This window comes from Hyperoodon ampullatus, assembly GCF_949752795.1.
Source record: "Hyperoodon ampullatus genome assembly, chromosome: 14".
Lineage (NCBI taxonomy): Eukaryota > Metazoa > Chordata > Mammalia > Artiodactyla > Ziphiidae > Hyperoodon > Hyperoodon ampullatus.
In genome coordinates, this window is record NC_136927.1 from 36,661,692 (window position 1) to 36,682,805 (window position 21,114).

General features: G+C 40.7%; 1 protein-coding gene and 1 pseudogene across 2 annotated transcripts in view; one reads left to right on the top strand and one right to left on the bottom strand.

Annotated features, from left to right (window-relative positions):
* TMC7 (transmembrane channel like 7) overlaps positions 1-21,114 on the bottom strand; it is a gene marked incomplete at both ends in the record, with an annotated part of 48,936 nt that overhangs the window by 9,818 nt on the left and 18,004 nt on the right. Inside the window, 8 exons of the mRNA XM_079718630.1 lie at positions 1,462-1,559; positions 1,864-1,981; positions 6,028-6,185; positions 7,432-7,605; positions 8,637-8,784; positions 10,392-10,537; positions 16,663-16,745; positions 20,317-20,484. Of these exons, the coding sequence (XP_079574756.1) occupies positions 1,462-1,559; positions 1,864-1,981; positions 6,028-6,185; positions 7,432-7,605; positions 8,637-8,784; positions 10,392-10,537; positions 16,663-16,745; positions 20,317-20,484 (1,093 nt within the window). The remainder of the gene's footprint in view (positions 1-1,461; positions 1,560-1,863; positions 1,982-6,027; positions 6,186-7,431; positions 7,606-8,636; positions 8,785-10,391; positions 10,538-16,662; positions 16,746-20,316; positions 20,485-21,114) is intronic.
* LOC307062713 (mitochondrial fission factor-like) lies at positions 3,964-4,653 on the top strand (annotated as a pseudogene). The gene has a single exon. The product of its transcript is annotated as a mitochondrial fission factor-like (transcript).

Consider the following 21,114-nt stretch of genomic DNA (forward strand, 5'->3'; position numbering starts at 1 on the left):
CAGCCAAATAACGTTAGATAAGGCTCATTTTTCTCATCTGGAATGTGAGGGGATTATAATACAGCCTACTTCACTGCATTGTAGTTGACAGTAAATGACACGGGCAGTCTCTGTGCTCTAGTTTGCCACTCAATTCAAAAAGTATTGAGCTGTTGTGCATCCACACAGAAAATGGCTTATGAGGACCCTACCACCCTGCATGCTACTCCCTGGAATCCTAGAAGCTTTCTACAAAAACCCTAGGACCAGGGGCCTGAGATAAACACACATAGTTGTTCACTATAGCATTACCACATATTAGCAAAAACACTGGAAACAACCTAAATGCCCATCAGTAGGGGCTGCATCGACAAATCAGAAGCCATGGGTACAGTGGAATAACATACAGTCCTTAAAACGAGAGAGGAAAATCCACGTGCCTTGACAGGGAAAGTTGTTCATGGTAGTTTGTTTGTATGGGGGAGAAAAAGCAAGCTGCGGACCCATGTGGATGTACCATGATCCCATTTGTGGGTAAAAAAGAACACTTCCAGCAAGACTGTGTGTTTACTTACACATGTATTTATGCAAATGTGTGTTTTTATTTTTAAGGACTGCTGGATCTACCCCAAAGTGTTAACAATGGTCACCTCCGTGGAGTGGGGTGAGATTGGGAAGGACGGGTAAGGTAACAAAAGACAACTCTCACTATTCTCCGGATTTCTGTATTTAAGTTTAAATATTAAAAAACTTTAACACGCACATATTCACATCATATTTGTGTAATTGTTTAAAAGGGCGGTTTCTTTTTTAATGTTTACTTTTAAGGGCTTACTGGACTTCTGGTATATACCAGGAGAATTTGTACATGTGGGTAAAAAAGTGATTAAGTGAACAGGGTTTCACTTAAGGCTCAAGGAGATGCTGAGGATAATTTTTTTTTTTTTTTAATGACAGCATAGTAATGACAATCCTGATGGTGACAGTTAATGGTTTGTTGAGTTCTGTGGCATGGAGTGTTCTTAGTACTTTTATCTGCATTTTGTCATTTAATCCTCACAACAGTGCTATGAGGTAGGCACTGCTACTATTCCCATTTCCCAGGTAGGAAAACAGGCACAGAGCTTAAATAACTTGCCCTCAGTCACATGACTAGGAAGCGGCAGTGCTGGGTCTTGAACCCAGACTAGGAAATGTGGCATCCACTGCAGCCCGGAGGGGCTGGCAAGATGTCACCCCATGGCAGCCCCGCGGAAAGCAGCACCATTTCTGCTTCGTGCTGCCTTTCAATGGGGCACATCATGGACCAGGGGGAGGTGATGGCCTGGAGCTTTTTCAAAGTCACCAATGGCTGTCAGTGGTTCCCAGGATGTGGAATCATCCAGCACTTTGGGAAGAGCAGCTGTGATGGGAACCTGTGGTGGGGATGAGGGAAAGGGTGAGGGGGCAGGGGGAGATAAGAGGGGTACCCCTCACACTTACTTTCTAGGAAAATCCACAAAAAGTGTCACAGCCAAGATGATGATGAGGTCAAAGATCATCAGCTTGTACATTTCCTGCCCAACTTGGGTCTCCCAGCACTGAAACCCAGAGAGAAATGAGCCTGACTTGGAGCAGAAAAAGCCAGGTTCTCCCAATGCCATTTCCAGCCCCCGATCCTGCTGCCTCTGGAAGGCATCAGCGGATGCTCCTCTGAGCTCCAGCACAGACTCTGGTTTTCAAGCCCTTAGAATTAGAAGTGCCTGGTGTGCCAGACTCTGCTACACAGCAAGAATGAGGATCAACTGGGATTCAAACCCTTGGCTCCATGGGCTGTTCTCTCGACCCTAATGCTACTACTCCCAAATGACCCACCGAGCAGGATGCCCATTCCCGCAGCCTCACCGGGTAGAGTTTCTGGTTGTAGCCACAGAGCTCACACGAGTAGTTATCGCAGGATGTAATCTTGGAGCCCAGAGTGAACACCAGCACACAGATGGTGGCCAGCCGCATAAAAACACACCTGCAGGGAAGAGGGTAGGAGAGAGGATGGGAAGAGGAGGGCTCAGGGCAGGCAGGCCCCTTGGAACAGGGCTGGGGTGCAGAGAAGCTGCCTTTCTTTTCTTTTTTTTTTTTGGGGTACGCAGGCCTCTCACTGTAGTGGCCTCTCCCGTTGCGGAGCACAGGCTCCGGACGCGCAGGCTCAGCGGCCATGGCTCACGGGCCCAGCCGCTCAGCGGCATGTGGGATTTTCCCGGACCGGGGCACGAACCCGTGTCCGCTGCATTGCCAGGCAGACTCTCAACCACTTAAGCTGCCTTTCTTAACAGCAAACCTACAAATGGGCACAGAGTTTCTGTTTGGGATGATGAGCAAGTTCTGGAACCAAACAGTGGCAATGGCAGCAGAACACTGAGCATGTACTTAACGCCACTGAATTGTATACTTAAAAGTGACTAAGACGGTAAATTTCATGTTATATGTATTTTACCACAATATTTTTTAAATGGCAGAGAAAAAAACAGATCACAAAGCTGGGAACTCCTGAATCCATGATGACGTAGCCACGTTGAGAACAATTCCTGGAAAGAACTAATTGAATCTTCTAAGTATCAGCTTTGAGAGATGGCTGATATACTGAGAAGTAAAAAAAATACACTGCAGAGTTTCACGTAGATACAATCCTATTTTTAAAAGAAAACAAAACGTGTGAACGTTGGCATGAACAACAGGAACTGTGAAGATGAGGGCTGCTGGAGAAAAATGGATTCAAGAGAGGAGGGCAGAGGGCTCTTTTTTTTTAAAAAAAAGATGCTTCATCTATTGTTTGGTTTTTAATAAAAAAAATAAATGATATAGAAACATTAAAAAGTGTGTGGGGAGGGGAGCAAACCCACATCATCCACCTGACATGCTGTGCCTCCCTCGGGGCGGACGTGAGTACCTAGCACCACTGAAGAGGTTTCCGTAACTAAAAACTGAAACGGAATCTAATAAAAAGTCTGAATCTACATTTGCGGAGGGATACAGGAAAACAAAAGACACCATGACGAAACAATGAACTAAATCCAAAGTAGAGAACATTCTGTAGGACAAACACCTCAGCTTCTCCCACAAATCAATAGCATAATACAATGGGGGAATTCTTGAAACAATAAAGGGGACTTAAGAGACATAACAACCCAACACAGCATGCGGCCTTTCTTTGGATCTTGGTTTGAATGAACCAACCATAGAAAGCCCTCTGCAACTCCATCAGGGGACTGACTTAATTCTGTGAGGTGTGATGATGATTATGTTTAAAAAGAAAAGTTCTTGTCACTTAGAGATATACTGAGCTGTTTACAGGTGAAATGACATGTTGCCTGAGATTTGCTGAAAATAATCAAGCAGAGTGGGGGGGACCACATGAAACAAGACCAGCAAAACGTTGGTAAATAGTTGAAACGAAGTGATGGGCACACATGAGGGTTCATTATACTGTCCTGTTTGAAAATTTCCAAAATAAAAAGATTTGTTTAAACAAAGATGCAAATGCCATCTGAGGCATTTGAGAAGCAGACAAAACATTCCAGTGCCACACACTCCCCACCTGGTCCTCCTTAACTCATGTGTTGTTAACTCCCTGGGCCCAGCTTTACACCTGCCATTTCTTTATTTTTTATTTTATTTTTTTAGGAAACTGAATATTTGTTTAGTATGAGAAGAGACATTACAACAAATTATAAAGAGTCAGTGGTAGCCCGCTGCGGGGCTCTCAGGCCGGTGATTTGCCCACGCGCCTCCATGAGCTCGGCCCACGGCCTCTGACGGCGCCCACCCGAGCGCCCCGGGAGCCGGTGGGCAGCAGTCCTCGCCGGGGACACTCCAGCGGGCCCAGGGGGACAAACGTGGCTCTAAATCCAGCACGTGCATACTGAAGCAAGTGAAAGGATTTAATATGAAGCACAGAAGCAGATAATGCCAAAAAGCAAGCAGTAGTTGGTACACATTTAGTTGAGTGGGGCAGCATTTCCTTCTCCCACTGCTGCTGAGATGGCAGAAATCAGTCGAGCTCAGTATGATATGGAATACACCAAAGGTATTATTAGTCAGAGAATGAGGGTCTCGGAAAAATTAAAGGTAGCACCACCAAATGCTGACCTGGAACAAGGATTCCAAGAAGGAGTTTCAAATGTTAGTGTGATTATGCAGGTTCCAGAGAGAATTGTTGTAGCAGGAAATAATGAAGACATTCCATTTTCAAGATCAGTAGATCTTGACCTGATACAGTCAACTCCCTTCAAACCTCTGGCACTAAAAACACCACCTCGTGTGTTTACGCTAAGTGAAAGACCACCAGATTTTCTGGATTTAGAAAGACCTCCTCCAACCCTTCAAAATGAAGAAATCCATGCAGTTGGCAGGCTAAAAAGAGGGTGTTCTATGAGTGAAAATGCTGTTCGCCAAAACGGACAGCTGGTCAGGACTGACTCCATGTACGGCGTTTCAAATACAGATACAACGATTGAAGGAACCTCAGATGACATGACGTTTGTAGATGCGGCTTCATTAAGATGAAAGATAATCAAACTAAATAGACGTCTACAACTTCTGGAAGAGGAGAACAAAGAACGTGCTAAAAGAGAAATGGTCGTGTATTCAATTACTGTAGCATTCTGGCTGCTTAATAGCTGGCTCTGGTTTCACCGCTAGAGGTAACCCCAACTCTCAAAAATACTGTTTCAACAGCTGGAAATATAAAGAATTTGCAAACTTCTTTGTTTCTGTCTTTGCATTGTATGCCGTTTTACAGTCCATGCCCTGAAAATGTATTTCTCCCAGAAAGGAGGTAGGGAAAGACTTATATTTGCAGAAGTAAAGGTATATTCTGTCACTTGACTGTATACAGTTTTAACCAGTTTTGCCATAACACCTACTTAAAATTCTCCCTTTGCATGTTTTGTAAATAGGATCTAGTTTGTTTTGGTTTTTTTTAAGGAATTTTTTTTGCCTCACCAATCTGCACAGCTAATTCTATGAATGGAAGAGAAAAAAGTGTATAGGAAATGGATTTAGAGAAGTGTCTGTAAAGGAAAAATAATACTTTATTTTGTCCTGTTTCTCAAACACTGTTAGATTAAACAGTTTAGTTAACAGACATTTTTGCATCCACATTTCAACATTAACACTACTGAAGTCATGGTCTGGTGTCAGATTTAATAAACTCAAGCCACCTAATGTTTCATGATCACCTTCAATAAAATAATTCCTAACATTTTCAGCAGTTTATCTAAGATGTGGGCAAAATGTGCATTTTTATTTTTATTTTAGTTTTGCAGATGGTTTTCTATAAAGTACATTTTTACAAAGTCCATGTGTGAATGATTTAAAAAACTACAGAATAAGGTACAAATGTAGTGTATTTAATAAACTGTCAACCAAAAAAAAAGAGTCAATGGTAGCACACACAGTCGGTGACTAGGCCACATTTTTCTCAGCACTCACTCCAGCAAGTCTCAGGTTCCTACGGCAAGTTCCTACTGTAACTCTCCTCCCAAGGCCATGCATGGGCCTAGTGGGGTAGAAGTGTGAGGGAGTTAATGCCCCTGGGAGCCAGCCACCCTTAGGCAGGGGAGGCCAAATACTTGTTGAAGGACAAACACTCCTGCACAGGAAAAGTCTAAGATATTTTCCACGCAAACTCCCAGAGTTGTCCCATAGGACTGAGCCCCAGTTGCAACTTGCCAAATAACATACCCTTTATAAGGTGCCTTCCCTTCTCTCTCTCACTTCCTCACTCTCCTGCTGGTATACACTTGTCTTTCTAACATCTTAAGAGCAACATTTCTTCCAAGGGCCCCATCCTATGCCTTCAGCTGTCGATGTGCTAATACATGAAAAAAATATAGACACTCAAGTCAAAGAGATTTCCCTGCATATGCAAACTCTGATTCATTCATGGGGGCTGTCTGAAGGCTGAAGAGGATTCTTGGCTCAGCAGGGAAAGATACCACAATGGATTAGCAATGTCTGCTGTGGGCAGGGGAGGGGACAAGTGGTGACTTGCTTGGCACATCTGGGCATTACCTAAGGATTGTCAGCCGGATCTCAAAGCCTGGGGAATAATCCTCATAGTGGATGATCTTGGCAAAGATTATTGGGGTGATAAAATTGGCCAGCGTGATCACAATAGAAGGCAGGTACAATATCAAGAGGTTCTCTCCGAAAACCATCTTGTCAATTTCCTATGAAGATAACAAAACTGGTCAGGAGTATAATAATTTGCATCACAAATGAACTGACCTTAAAAGAACTCAACTATATGTATGTCAAGTCATATGCTGAACACCTTAAACTTATACAGTATTGTATGTCAATTATATTTCATTAGAACTGTAAGGGAGAAAAAAAAACCCAAACATGTTTAGCAAAGAAAACAACACATTTGTTTCATTCAACATGGCACCTAAAACTAAGCCATCTCCTTCCTTGGGTGTTCAAACAGAGGAACCATTATCTAGTACCATACTAGAAGAAAACTGAGCTCTACTGGATTTATTAAGGTGAAATATAAAAAATCCATGTATTCTGTATCAATGGGCAATTTAAAGCGTTTTCAAGGCTGAACTAATTGACTTGGAACAGCCATTCTCTCCTTCTTTCATAATAACAGATTATTTAGTCACATATATGGCTATCTGAGATAAAACTAAATTTCCTAGGTAATTTGACTGTCTTCCTAGGTAAATGGCTCTCTGACTAAATTCTGGCCAGAGGGATATAAGAGGAAGTGTTAAGTGCAACCTCCAGGTCCTGCCCTTGAAGGGAAGGGGTGTGCTCTCCTCATCTCCTTCACTTCCTTCCCATTGGCTAGAATGTGAATGTGTGAGCTACCCGGTGCCATACAGAAGAAGACCACATTCTAAGGATGGCAGAGCTACAAGATGGAAAGAACTTGGGGCTCTGATGATTGATTTCATGAAGCAGAGCCACTAGACCAACCTGGATTTTTATTTTATTTTTTTTTAAATTTGTTTCAGCTGTGCTGCAGGAGGCGGGATCTTAATTCCCCAACCAGGGATTGAATCCGTGCCCTCTGCAGTGGAAGCATGGAATCTCAACCACTGGACTGCCAGGGAAGTCCCCAACTTGGATTTTTAAAACCATTGTTATTTTGGGTAAACTGAGGCCCCAGATAGTAAGCTGTGCAGTTGGGGGTTAAATCCAGGCAGTCCAGCCTGGATTTGAACATTGTAAACTCCAGGAGCAGGAGGTAGCCCAAACACCCTATTTTGGATGCTTTTTTTTTTTTTCTATTGGAAGTGGAAACTAGTCACTCTGATTTTAGGTTCTCTATCATATCAGCCAAACTTATATCCCCATATGTAAAACAGAATGATGATAGTATCTACCTGAGAGGTTTGCAATACACTTAGCATACATAACGTCCAACGGGACTAAAAGTTAAATTGACTTTCATGGAGCACTTACTTTTTTCATGTGTTCTTGAGAGAATATAGTCGCTCTATAGATTGCATAAAAGCATGCCGCTAAAACGGCCAGCACGATACAGTTCAAAAACAGTCTCAAAGAGTAAATCCGTATTGTTTCTTCTGAGGTCCTTTCTGCTATTTTCTGCCGTATTCTTTCTTCCTCCAGATCTGCCTGAGAACAAAAGAAAGCTCATTTGTGAGCACTGGGATGAAGGGATATTTAGGGGTGGAAACTGTGACTCACCATCATACTCTCCCTCTCGATCTTTAAAGTTTCCTGAATATTCATCTCGCCCAGGATACCCTCCTGGACCAAGCCCAACCAGTTTCCATGTCTCCTAAAGGCCTAAATGAAGGCAGACCTTCTATTTAAGATTGAAATTAGACTCCACAATAAATGTGAAAACAGAACTATAACCTATTCAGGACATTACCTATATGTTACTATTACCTATATGTTATTTCTTTAAACAAATAATACACTTCATTTGATTCCTTCCATCTCACTTCATGAAGCTTTTGATATCATTGTCTCCTACTCCTTTTTTGGGTAGGTTTGATCAAGATGCTATTTGTTACTCCTTTTCTCCTGATTAATTTGGAAATTCCGCTTTTTCATATTCTCTCTACTCCACCTTATTATCATAGCATTCTTAGTCCTATTTCTCCTGGTTTAAGAGATGCTTATGACAGGTTCTCATCAAGCAGAAAAATAACAGTACAAACCAACAAGGACCTACTGTATAGGACAGGGAACTCTACTCAACATTCTGTGATAACCTGTATGAGAAAAGGATCTAAAAAAGAATGAATATATGTATATGTATAACTGAATCACTTTGCCACACACCTGAAACTAACACAATATGGTAAATCAACTATACTCCAGTAAAATTAAAAAAAAAAAGGAATAACAGTTTTCTTCAACTAGGATTAAAATAAGTTTTCTAAATTAAAACAAAAACAAAAAATAGTACAAGGTGATGGGGGAGAAGGGAAGATACCACCTCTTTTCCCAGCCCCAGTTCACCAGCTTCATGCTTGGGGCTAAGGTGATCAACCCCAGGAAGTGGTTCTCTGCAAAAGGCTCTTGAAAACTACATAGGGCTACACAGCTAAGCACTGGGGACAGCCTGGCCCCCACCAGCTCCTTTGCAAGCTGTAACCCCACCTCCCGCCAAGAGAAAACTGAGTGGCACTCACTCGGAGCTCGTAGCGCAGGCTGCTGTGCTTCAGGTCCGCCATGCTGCGGCTGGTGATGCAGAAGTCCCAGCCCGCAAAGATCTTGTTGCAGTAACTCTGGAAGTGCTCCTCGCTCCGGATCAGATTACTTTTGAACCCTTCCACCGACCTGACCCCAAAACACGTTTATCGTTCTTATAAGAACATCAAAATACAGGCCCATGGATATGCTTTGTCTAAAATTAAAAAGTTACACATAGCTGCATCTTCCACCCATTTTGACATGCTTGGTCAAGTTTTGGATCGTTCTAAATATGTGGCAGCTAACCAGGCATCTCATTGTTGAAAATCACTTCCTTTCATCCATTCAATGGCTTCTTTCACAGCTGGAATAAAATCCAAACTCTTTTAATACACCCTAGAGGTCCTGCATGACCCTGCATGGTGCCATCTTTCCTCCCATAGGGCCACTCTGCTGTAATGACAGAGGCTTTTTTCTTATCCATAAACACACAAACCTCTCCTCCAGACTCAGGGTCTTTGCACTTGCAGTTCCCTCTGCCCTCTCCTCTTCCCATGGCTGCCTCCACCTTATCCCTCAGGTTTCACTCAAATATTCCCTCCACAGATTCCCCACCATCCCATCTAAAGTTGTGACTCCTACTTTAAGTCAGTCTCTTTAATTTCCTTCACAGCAATAACCTAATCTCCAATCATCTCATTTATGTGTTTACTTGTAGCCCCTTACCCTGACTAAATTTTAAACTCCTTGAGGGCAGGTACCCTGGCTGTCTTCCCACCTTTATATCCGGAATGCCTGGATATAAATATGGCCACTATCCAACTGATGGATAAATGCATGAATAAATGACTTAAATAGTAAAATAACCAAAGATTTAGTGAGCACCTGTTTTGGTCAGATGCCACTCTGTTGCACAAGTTCATAATCATTACTCATTCAAATGCTTTTCTGGAAAAAAATACACTCTGGCACTTGACATAAAAACATCAAATGCCACACACTCTGTAGACAAACCAGGGTATTTTTAGGATTTGCTACTGAGTTGTGAAGACAATAGAAATGAAAGGAATTATAGCAATCAGTTGTTCTGCCAAAGGTTCACAGCAAAGAATTTATGCCAGAACCAGCTGGGGTGCTTTTCCAAAATGCAGACTCCAGGGTGATTTCATATCCTGAGATTTTTAATTCAGTAGGTCTCATGAGGTGGGGGGGGTTTCCAGAAATATGCTATTTATAAAGCTCCATGGTGATTCTGAGGTCCCACCCCAACTGAATGGTCTGATTTAGACCAAACCTCCATTTTACAGGTCAGGAGAAGCCACCGCAATGGGAAGCCCACACACCGCAACGAAGAGTAGCCCCCACTCGCCACAACTAGAGAAAGCCTGTGCGCAGCAACAAAGACCCAACGCAGCCAAATATAAATAAATAAATAATAAATTTTTTTTTGAAAAGGGCTTAGGCTTGATAGGTTTTAAAAAAAAAAAGCAAAGATAAGGTCGGCAGAATGGTACTGGCAAATGTGTTCACCGATGATTAACTGAAGACTCTGGGCTGCTACTCCAGCTCCCAGATGCTGCCTCCATCCTCCAGGTGTCCACAGCCTCCAACACACTCACAAACCTTTTTCCACAAAGCTCAGCCCTGCACTCTGCTCATCCTTTGGGCAATGGCTCTTGGAGTCCACGGACCTCCACAAGACTCCAGCCATCAAGAATAATTCAAAGAGAACGCAATGACAAGATAAACTTTACCTTTTCACTATCCAAAGAAGGCTCAGGGTCAGGTAGGCAACTGTGCTTAACACATAAGCCAGAGGCAGATCATAGATGAAGTTCTGAAATTTCACCCCGTCAATGGTGTAATGTCCATAAAAGAGGCAGGTATCCTCCAGGAAACCCTGAAACAAAGCCAAGGGCATGAGGTCAGATTAGTGAGTTGACTGCAGGGAACCAGGAAACCAGTCTCTGCCTCAAGGAACTCACATTCCAGTGTCACTGTTCATCCCTGAATTCCCCAGAGACTGGAAAATTTCCAGATTTGCAGCAACATGGATACAACTAGAGATTATCATGCTAAGTGAAGTCAGACAGAGAAAGATAAATACCATATGATATCACATACGTGACATCTAAAATATGACACAGGGCTTCCCTGGTGGCGCAGTGGTTGAGAGTCCGCCTGCCGATGCAGGGGACACGGGTTCGTGCCCCGGTCTGGGAAGATCCCACATGCCGCAGAGCGGCTAGGCCCGTGAGCCATGGCCACTGAGCCTGTGCTCCGGAGCCTGTGCTCCGCAAGGGGAGAGGCCACAACAGTGAGAGGCCCGCCTACCGCAAAAAAAAAAAAAAAAAAAATGACACAAATGAACTTATTTATGAAACAGAAATAGAATCGTGGACATAGAGAACAGACTGGTGGTTGCCAAGGAGGAGGAGGTTGGGAGAGGGACAGAGTGGAAGGCTGGGTTAGCAGATGCAAACTATTACATATAGAATAGATAAACAACAAGGTCCTACTGTATAGCACAGGGAACTATACTCAATATCCTATGAAAAACCATAATGGAAAAGAATATTAAAAAAAAGGGTATATGTGTGTGTATATATATATGTGTATATATATCTGAATCAATTTGCTCTACAGCAGTAATTAACACAACACTGTAAATCAACTATACTTCAATTTAAAAAATAAATTAATTTAGAAAATAATTTAGACCAATTAAAAAAAAAAGAAAAAAAAATCCAGAGATATATGGAGTGCTCAACTAGAGTTTGGGGAATAAAGCACAGATAAAGCCTGAGCATTAAAAATACACAGGGGTACAATCCAAAAATGAAATTAAGGAAAGAATTCCATGTGTAACAACAGCAAAATAATAACATAATTAGGAACAGATTTAACAAATGAAGTATATAAATCTTATATTCTTAAAACTATAAAACATGTTTAAAAAATTTAAAAAGATCTAAATAAACAGAAAAACATCCCCTGTTCATGGATCAGGAGATCCATGGCAACACCCCCCAAACTGATCCACAGAATCAACACATCCCCATCAGAATCCCGACTGGCTTCTTTGTAGAAAATGATAAGATAATCCTAATATTCATATGGAATTGCAAGGGTCTCAGAATAGCCAAAATAATCTTGAAGAAAAAAAACAAAGTTGTAGGACTCACACAACCCAATTTCAAAACTTACTACAAAACAACAGTAATCAAGACAGTGTGGTACTAGCGTAAGGATAGACATATAGATAGATCTATGGAATAGAATTCAGTCCAAAAATGAACCCATACGTCTATGGTCAACTGATTTTTGATAAGGGGAAAAAAGAGTCTTTTCAAGAAATGGTGCTGAGACAACTGGATAGCCACATGCAAAAAATAAAATAAAGTTGCGCCCCTACCTCACACCTTTTAAAAATTTTAACTTAAAATGGATCAAAGACCTAAATGTAAGAGCTAAAACTATAAAACTCTTAGAAGAGGAAAGAGAGTTAAATCTGCATGACTTTGGATTTGGCAATGGATGCTTAGATATGACACCAAAAGCACAAGCAATAAAATAAAAAATAAATTGGACTTCATAAAAATTAAAAACTTTTGTGCTTCAAAGGACACTATCAAGAAAGTGAAAAGACAATCCAGATAATGGGAGAAAATACTTGTAAATCATATACGTTATAAAGTACTTGTATCTAGAATATTAAAAAAAAAAACTTCATAACTCAACAATAAAAAGATAGATAGGGCTTCCCTGGTGGTACAGTGGTTAAGAATCCGCCTGCTGATGCAGGGGATACGGGTTCAAGCCCTGGTCCAGGAAGATCCCATATACTGCAGAGCAACTAAGCCAAGTTGCACACAACTACTGAGCCTGCGCTCTAGAGCCCAAGAGCCACAACTACGGAAGCCCGCGCACCTAGAGCCCATGCTCCACAACAAGAGAAGCCACCGCAATGAGAAGCCAGCACACCACAATGAAGAGTAGCCCTCACTGGCCGCAACTAGAGAAAGGTTGCACACAGCAACAAAGATCCACCACAGCCAAAAATTTTTAAAATGAATTTAAAAAATTTTTAAAAAAGACTGATAATCCAATTAAAAATGAAAAGAGGATCCAAACAGACATTTATTCAAAGAAGATATACAAAAGGCCAATAAGCATGTGAAAAGATGATCAACATCATTAGTCATTAGAGAAATGCAAGTGACAAAACCACAAAGAAATTCCACTGCACACAAACTAGGGTGGCTATAATAAAAAAGTCAGGAAATAGCAAGTGCTGACAAGGATGTGGAGACATCGGAAACCTTATGCACTGCTGGTGAGAATGTGAAGTGGTACAGCCACTTTGGAAAAGTCTGGCAGTTCTTCAAAAAGTTAAATAGCCGGTTACCATCTGACCCAGTGATTTCCGCTCCCCAAAGAATTGAAAAGATATATCCACACAAAATCTCGAACATGAATGTTCTTAACAGCATTATTCATAACAGCCAAAAGGTGAAAACAACCCAAATGTCCATAATGAATGTATAAACAAAATGCAGTATATCCACACAATGTAATCTTATTTGGCCACACAAAGAATCAAAGACGGATAGATGCTCCAACATGGATGAACCTTAAAAAACATGCCAAGTGAAAGAAGCTACAGACAAAAGATCATGGATTAAATGATTCCACTTACATGAAAATGTCATGAATAAGCATTCATGAGACAGAAAGTAGATTAATGGTTGCTTAGCACTGATTAGGGGAATTGGTAGGTGATAAAGGGTGGTACAGGGTTTCTTTTTGAGGTGATGAAAATGTTCTAAAATTGATTGTGGTAATGGCTGTATAACTTTGTAAATATACTAAAAACCACTGAATTGTACACTTTAAATGGATGAATTGTATGATATGTGAACCGTACCTCAATAAAGCTATTACCAGAGAAAAAACAAAACAAAACAAAAACCCCTAAAACCCAAAGGTGCCTTATGTGAAAATACAGCAGAGAAAAGTCCGTGACTTCTTATGGTGGGAATAACTGAACACCTCAAACTCCTCCTTGAATAGCAAGGATAGAACGTTCTAGGAGAGTGAGGAAGAAAATATACATAGAGAACAGAAATAGTATAAGTAGTACCTAGATGTTCACTACAGTATTGTTTAGAAAGGGGAAAATGGAAGCAATATGAATGTCCATCAATAGGGGACTGGCTAGATCATGAAAAATCCATACTATAAAATATTAAGAAGTCCATATAAGTGCACGAGAAAGGTTGAGAAAGATATGAACCATGATGTTAAAGGATTGGTGGTCTCTGGGAAGAGGTAATTTTATTTTTTACTCTATAAGTGTTATATTTTTATGATAACCATGTATTTTTATACTGAGTACTTAAGTAAATTTTTAATAGAAAAACAAAGATGTAGAAACAGAAGACTCCATCCTTTCTTTAACTCTCCTGAAGCTGGGGCACACAGGCCATAAAACTTGCCTAACTGTACAAAACCTGTTTTTATTGCCCCAGGTTGGTGTCAGGACTGTCATCAATCTCTCCTACAAAATAAAGTTACATTACAGGACAAAGGTCCACTGGGCCTGGAAAATAATTTCTCTGATACGATCATGAGCTTGCCTCAATTGTTTTCAGCAAAGACAAGCCACTGCTTAATCTCTCTGGCCAGCTCCCTCTTGGGCCTATAATTAAAATTTATATGTGACATAAAGGTTATTAGCTAAAACTACTGTAGTAATCATATTACAATATATAAAGGTATCATACCAATATGTACATCCTCAAATGTATACAGTGTTATATGTCAATCATATCTCAATTAAAAAAAACATGTAAAAGATGTAAGAATGCTACTTACTTGCTATGTTGAGAACTGTTTTTCAGTGAATGTGATATGCATACTGTAATGCATTAGTGAAGATTTTAAAAACAGGAAAAAAGATGGTTGTAAAAGTGCAACTTGCTCAATATGTTCAGAATACTTTTATTTTAGTCAATGCATGGGATGTCGATTCTGTAATGTGTAGAAAAGTTTTTAAAATTCAGTGTGAGAGAAGTTGTAAGACTGCTACAGACTTGCAACCCACATGGAGAACAGAACCCTATTTCCATGAATGGATGTGACAGTTATTTTGTAATACATATAGAAATGTTTAAAAACACTTGTAAGCAATATGTTGAAGTGGTATTTGCTTGCTACATAGAAAACCCTGTTCAGCGAGTGGCTGTTCTGTTCATTCTATAAACATGAACAGAAGTGTTTAAAAACACATGAAAAATATGTATAAGGCTGCTACTTGCTTGCATGGGTGAGAACAGTGATATTACAGGGAATGTACATGATGGCCATTCTGTAATGCATGTAGAATGATTTTAGAAACACATATTGAAAACAAATAAATTGAAATTAACAACAATAAAATTAAATTAAAATTCAGTTTCTTGGTCACATTAGCCATATTTCAAGTGCTTAAGAGTTAGTGGCTGTCGAATTTCACAGCACAGATATAGAACATTTTTATCACTGTAGAAAATTCATTCTTTGGAGCAGGGCTGTTTCTTATCATGCATAGTTTATTGAACATTTATGATCAAGTGCATCTAAGTCTCCTGTGAAATCTTTCCTATAACGAAGATCATGGTGTGTGGTGATCTACAACAAGGAACTTCTCTCATGGGATGTGACCTAAAGAAATGGGGCTAACAGCAGTTCTGGGATTTGATCTCACTAGCATATGACCTTGGGTGAGTCACTGACTTTCTTTCCTCCTTGCGTAGTCTGCAAGCTTCAGTTTTCTCATTTGTATAGTGGACATTTTAACACCCACCTGACGATTCCTCTCAGTTGTTCTGAGGAAAACATGAGATCAGAGATGTAAAATCCACTTTTTCAAAACCAAATGCAGTGGACAAATTCGATGCTTTCTATTTATTGATTCAGAAACGTTCAATGGCATGGCATTTTAATACCAGTAACTTTCAGAAAGCTATTTTTATATACTTGTATTTTTTTTTATACTTGTATTTTTTAAAACATCTAAAGGAGGGGTTCTCAACCTGGGATAATTTTGCTCCCCAGGAAACATCTGGCATGTCTGGAGACATGTTTGCTTGTCACAGCGGTGGGGCTGCTACTGGCATCTAGTGGATGGAGGCCAGGAATGCTATAAATACCCTCCAGTGCACAGGACAGGCCCACAGCAAAGGAGTGTCGGGTCCAAAGTTGAGAAACCCTAGTCTAGAAGGCAGAGACAGCCACTTTTCATAGCTGCAATCTTATTTGCTGAAAAAAAGTGAGGTAAAAAAAATGAAAGCACACACACAAAAACATTTTTTAGAATAAAGAAGAATTAAAAACTTTTAGAACTACTATAGGAAGGATGAGATTAATTCTACTTTAGAGCAGCAGGGTTAACCTGGGATTAATAGACTTTTAAGGGATTTCAGGGACTGTGTATGTGCGTGTACAAGTGCGGTGTGTGCATGTGCACATGTAAGGGCATGTATGCACGTGTGTACCACACACACCTGCGTGTGTAATTGCTGGGAAGAGGAGTCATAGCTTTCATCCAGGTGGTCTAGGATCACAATATGTTAAGGTCTTTCAATGTCAGAGGAGTCATATCTTTCATCCAGGTGGTCTAGGATCACAATATGTTAAGGTCTTTCAATGTCAGAGAAGTTAAATAAATTCTATCTGGGTTTATTTTCACTGAAATTTCTTTCTACAGGGGAACTCAGATCTTGTGGCAGGTCAATACGAAGGTGGCAGGAATCAGGAAAAGGCCAAGGGCTGAAAGTGACAAAATACATTTCCTGTATATCTTAGCAGGGGTGGATGAACATTATCCCTGCCAATAGGGTCACTGCAAATCCTGTTTTCTTTCACTGGTACTTGTGTCAACACTCGTTTTTGATTCTCACTGCAGACATTCAGGAACCTGGTCTTTAAATTAACCTATTTCAGTATTGAGGGTCCAAATCCAGAATTATGTTAAATACTTACAGTGCCAGAAAGCAAGTCTATGATATAACTGTAAAAGTAAATGAGTCCAGAACTACTTATTGGATACACTGTGCATTGAATATCTGTAAAAAACAAAAACAAGAACATCAGTGGAAATAGCTTCAGTCTCTATAACTTGTCAATCATAATTTGTGTATATATGCATGTATATGTATGTACATTTAGGTGTCATATACAATTATATATGGATATGTTTGTGAATCTGTGATTTTCTATTTGCAATCTAAACGCCAGTGCACCAAGTACAGTACCATTTTCCCCTTTCACTATTCTCTAAATACCTGAGGATATATGTTTTTTCTATGTTTCATATATGGGTCTACTAACCGCACAGCCTTTCTGATTGTATTGGTATTTTACGTTTTGGGGTTCATGTCTGCACATGTTTTGGAAGATGTGGTCGATATAATTATTATTCCATTTTAAGCACATCCAGTTTTAAAAGATCCCTACATGTGTGTAAATTAACAAGCAGTTTCACTTAAAAAAAATATGTTTACCTACATATAACTGACCAAGAAATTTTTTGAACAGCAATTTTAGTGACACTACATTATGCTTTAACAACTAATTCACTTCCTCTGTATCAGTCAGCTATTGCTGTGTAACAACCTTAAAGTCTCAAATGATTTAACCTCCAAACATTTATTTTCTCCTTCATGGATCTACAGTTTGAGTTCACTCAGCAGATTCAGGCTAAGCCAGGATGGACACCAGGCTCCCAGTTGGGCTGAGGTCTGCTCTACATGATTTCACTCTGGGGCCAGACTGGAGAGGCAGTGGCTACCTGGGGTGGGTGCTCTCCTCATGGCTCTTCTCATAAGGCAGGCCAACCACATAAAGCCATTTCAAACTAATATTCCACTAGACAAAAGAAGTCACATAGCCAAGAGCAATATCAATGGGGGCAGAAAGTATTCTCTGCTCACAGTGGGAAGCTTTGCAAAGTTACAATTACAGGGGAGTGACAAACTGGGGAAAATAATCCAATATACTACCCCTTCTCTGGACCTTAGTTTCCCCTTTGTTAAAATAAGAGAGTTGAACCAGTTCCTCCAAGGCCAATTCCAGCTCTGCCATTTTATAATTCTAACGTGTGTGTTCACTTATTCATTCAACAAACACTTCTTAATTACTATGCACCAGGTACATGCTGGAGATAAAATGATGAGTAAGAAATAGTTCCTGCCTTTGAAAAGCTCACCATCAAGTGGTAGAAAAGATAAGTAGGAGTTAGGTGTATATAAGGTGCTCAAATGGTTGTATGAACACAGTATTAGAGGCAAAGAGGAGGGAGACAGTCACTATTTGGAGCAGAGACAGGAAGATGGAAAGAGACAGCTGCCACTCTGCTCCTCACTCACTGTCCTCAAGCCTAGAGGTCAGCAAACTATGGCCCTTGTGCCAAATCTGGCCAGCTGCCTCTTTTTGTTAATACCGTGTTATCGGAACACAGCTATGCCCATTTGGGACGTTCCTCCGTGGTCACTTTTGTGCCACAACGGCAGTACTGAATAGTTGCAACAGAGACCATATGGCCTGCCAAGACTAAAATATTGACTATCTGGTCCTTTCCAGGAAGTGTGTCCACCAGCCACACCTGGCTTTTCATTTCCCTAATACGCTGAGTTATTCCCAGCTCTGAACCTTTGCAGATGCTGTTCCTCTGCATGAAGAAGCTTCCCCGAGCTCTCCAACAGCTGCCTTCTCCTTGTCCTCCTGGGATCGCCTTACATATCCTTGCCTTCACAGAGGGCTTGGGGCACTCCTCAGCCTCCAGTGTCCTGGTGTCTGACCTCTCAGCACCTTATCCTTTCCCCTCCCCCAGAGGTAAATTCATAGCTTATATACCTCTTCGTGTGGTCCCTTCCTAACGCCCATCCTCTGCTATAGTGCAGTACCCTGTGGCGGTCCCTGCTGTAGCCCCAGGGCCTGGCTCAGGGCCCAGCACACAGCGGGTGCTCAATAAACACTTGTTGAAGGAATGGAGAAGGGAAGTGAGAAGAGGAAGAAAGGGACTTCTGACCCTTACCTTAAGGGACAAAGTTTACTAGGTAAGTCAAAAAAAAAAGCACGTGTAGGAGGACGATACAGACAGAGGAAATAATGAGGAAAAAGAAGAGATGCGTGGTGTCCACGCTCAGAGTCCAGCTTCATTTCCTCCAAGAGCATGGCCTCCCTCCGCCCAAGGCCCTGCTCACGGCTAAAGGGAGAACTGAACAGGCAGTGGCGTCTAGTGAGACAGAATAGCATTCAGTTCTTCTAGAAAGAAATAATACTAAAAAAAAAAAAAAAAAAAAAAGCTGCATTTATTGACCACTTTCCATGGGCAAAGCACTGTATTATCTTATTTAATATTCATTTAAAATTATGAGTATTGCTTAATCATTACTTATACTTAAGTTTTCTGTATTAAATAATACAGAATTTATATTATTGTTTTCAATTATTTATACTTTAAATAATAAGTATTTATTATCTTTTAATGACCTAAGTATTAAATAGTGTAGTACAACATTATTTGAATAATGAAACAATTGTCTCACTAGTTAAATCATCACCTTTATTCTACAGATAAGGAAAATGAGGCTCACAAAATCTAATCAACTAACAGAGCTGGGCCTTGAAACCGAACCCAGGGTTTTCACATAGCAGCAAGAGATATTTATCTGTGAAATGGACATATTAGAAAATGAGAATGCAGCATCAGGCATGCAGTAGGCACTCAAAGTCAGCGTTTCCACGTTATTCTTATTTGATTTTTAAGTGTAAAAGAATTAAAACAAAAACAAATATGACGAGGAGGAATGTTTAGGGCCACAGAAGTGACTGCAGACGGGGTGTTCTTCTGGGGAAAGGAGTCATGTGATAGAAGCAGGAGGTTTCCACTTCCAGCTCCTAGCACAGAGCCTGGTACTAGAGGGTGGTAAATAAACATCTCTGGAATGACAGAAATTATCCCCATTTGAAAAAACAGGATGCCCAGACCTGACTTACAGTGAGAATTCAGTAAGAAAACACAGGTCCATTACCTGCCATAGCATCTGGCAGACGACTGATGTTTAATAAATAGCAGCCTAAGCATCACCATTATCAGAGATAAAAGCCTTGAAATAAAAGCTTGAAATAAAGTCACTGGAGTCGACTGTATTATGTTTACTAAATAGTCCACTTCCCCACCCTCCATTGCTTATCCCAAATGCCTTGCTGAACCCAGGAGTGGGGAGTGACTTGCACTGGCTAGTAAGGTGTGGCAAAAAGGATGTGTGTCATCTCCAGGCAGAAGCATTAGAAGCCAGCACCTGTTTGCCATGGCTCTTTTTCCTTTGGACATCCTGACTGTCAATGGTGTAGAGAGAGGCTGCTCCCTCAGCTTGGGCTCCAGAGTGAAGACAACATGGAACAAAGCCATCACCAAACACTGATGGACATACAGTGCGAGCAAGAAAGAAACCTTTGTGGTTACTGGGCGCTGAGCTATGGGGTCATTTGTTTCTGCAGCATAACCTAGCCTATCCTGACTAATACAGTCACCCAAGACTTAGATTATAAAGATTGCTAGAGAAAGAAGCATTGTAGCTAGGTACACAATGAAAAGAACACTCCTCATGGCAAACCAGGCCTTACACTCACCTGTGCCTTTGGATGGAATGAGCACAAAGCTGCTGTTGGTGATCTTGTATCTGGTGAGCAAGACTGGGAGCAAAACCAGCATAAAGATGATCAGAAATATCACCAAATTCAGCAATACCAGAAACCGTAAGAAGGAGAAGTAGGACTGAATTCCAGTGCCAAATTTCCCTGGAAAAAAGAAATCCAGACATCACTGACCAGGAGTATTGATACAGTACCCACTGTAGGTTCAATCAGCCACAGAGGGCTGAACTGAAATTGGAGGATCTTAGTGGGGGAGGAAGGAAGAATAATTCCAAGGCTCTACTTGAAATTATTAAGTTTAAACTTTCGCATGTAAATCTACAATCACTCTTAAATCAATAATTTGAGATGGTGTGAGAGAGGGCTTAATATTTTCTCATAGGAATATCTAATTGACTCAGCACCATTTATTGAAAAGGCTATCCTTTCCCTAGTTAATTGAAATAGTGCTTTTGTAATTGACTATATATTTATGGACCTGTTTCTGAATTCTCTCTTCTGTTCTTTGGGTCTATTTGTCTATCTTTGCACCAATACCAGAACTGTCTCATTATTGCAATACAATAATACTTGATATATGGTGCTCTAAGTCTTTAGGCTTTCTTCTTCCTCAGGCATCCTTGGTCCTCTGCATTTCTATATAAATTTTAGAATCAGCATATTCATTTTCACACATACACACATGCACACGTGTGCAAAATGTTCTGAGATTCTGACTGGGATTACGTGGAATATATAGGTCAGTTTGAGAACAAGTGACATCTTTACAATATT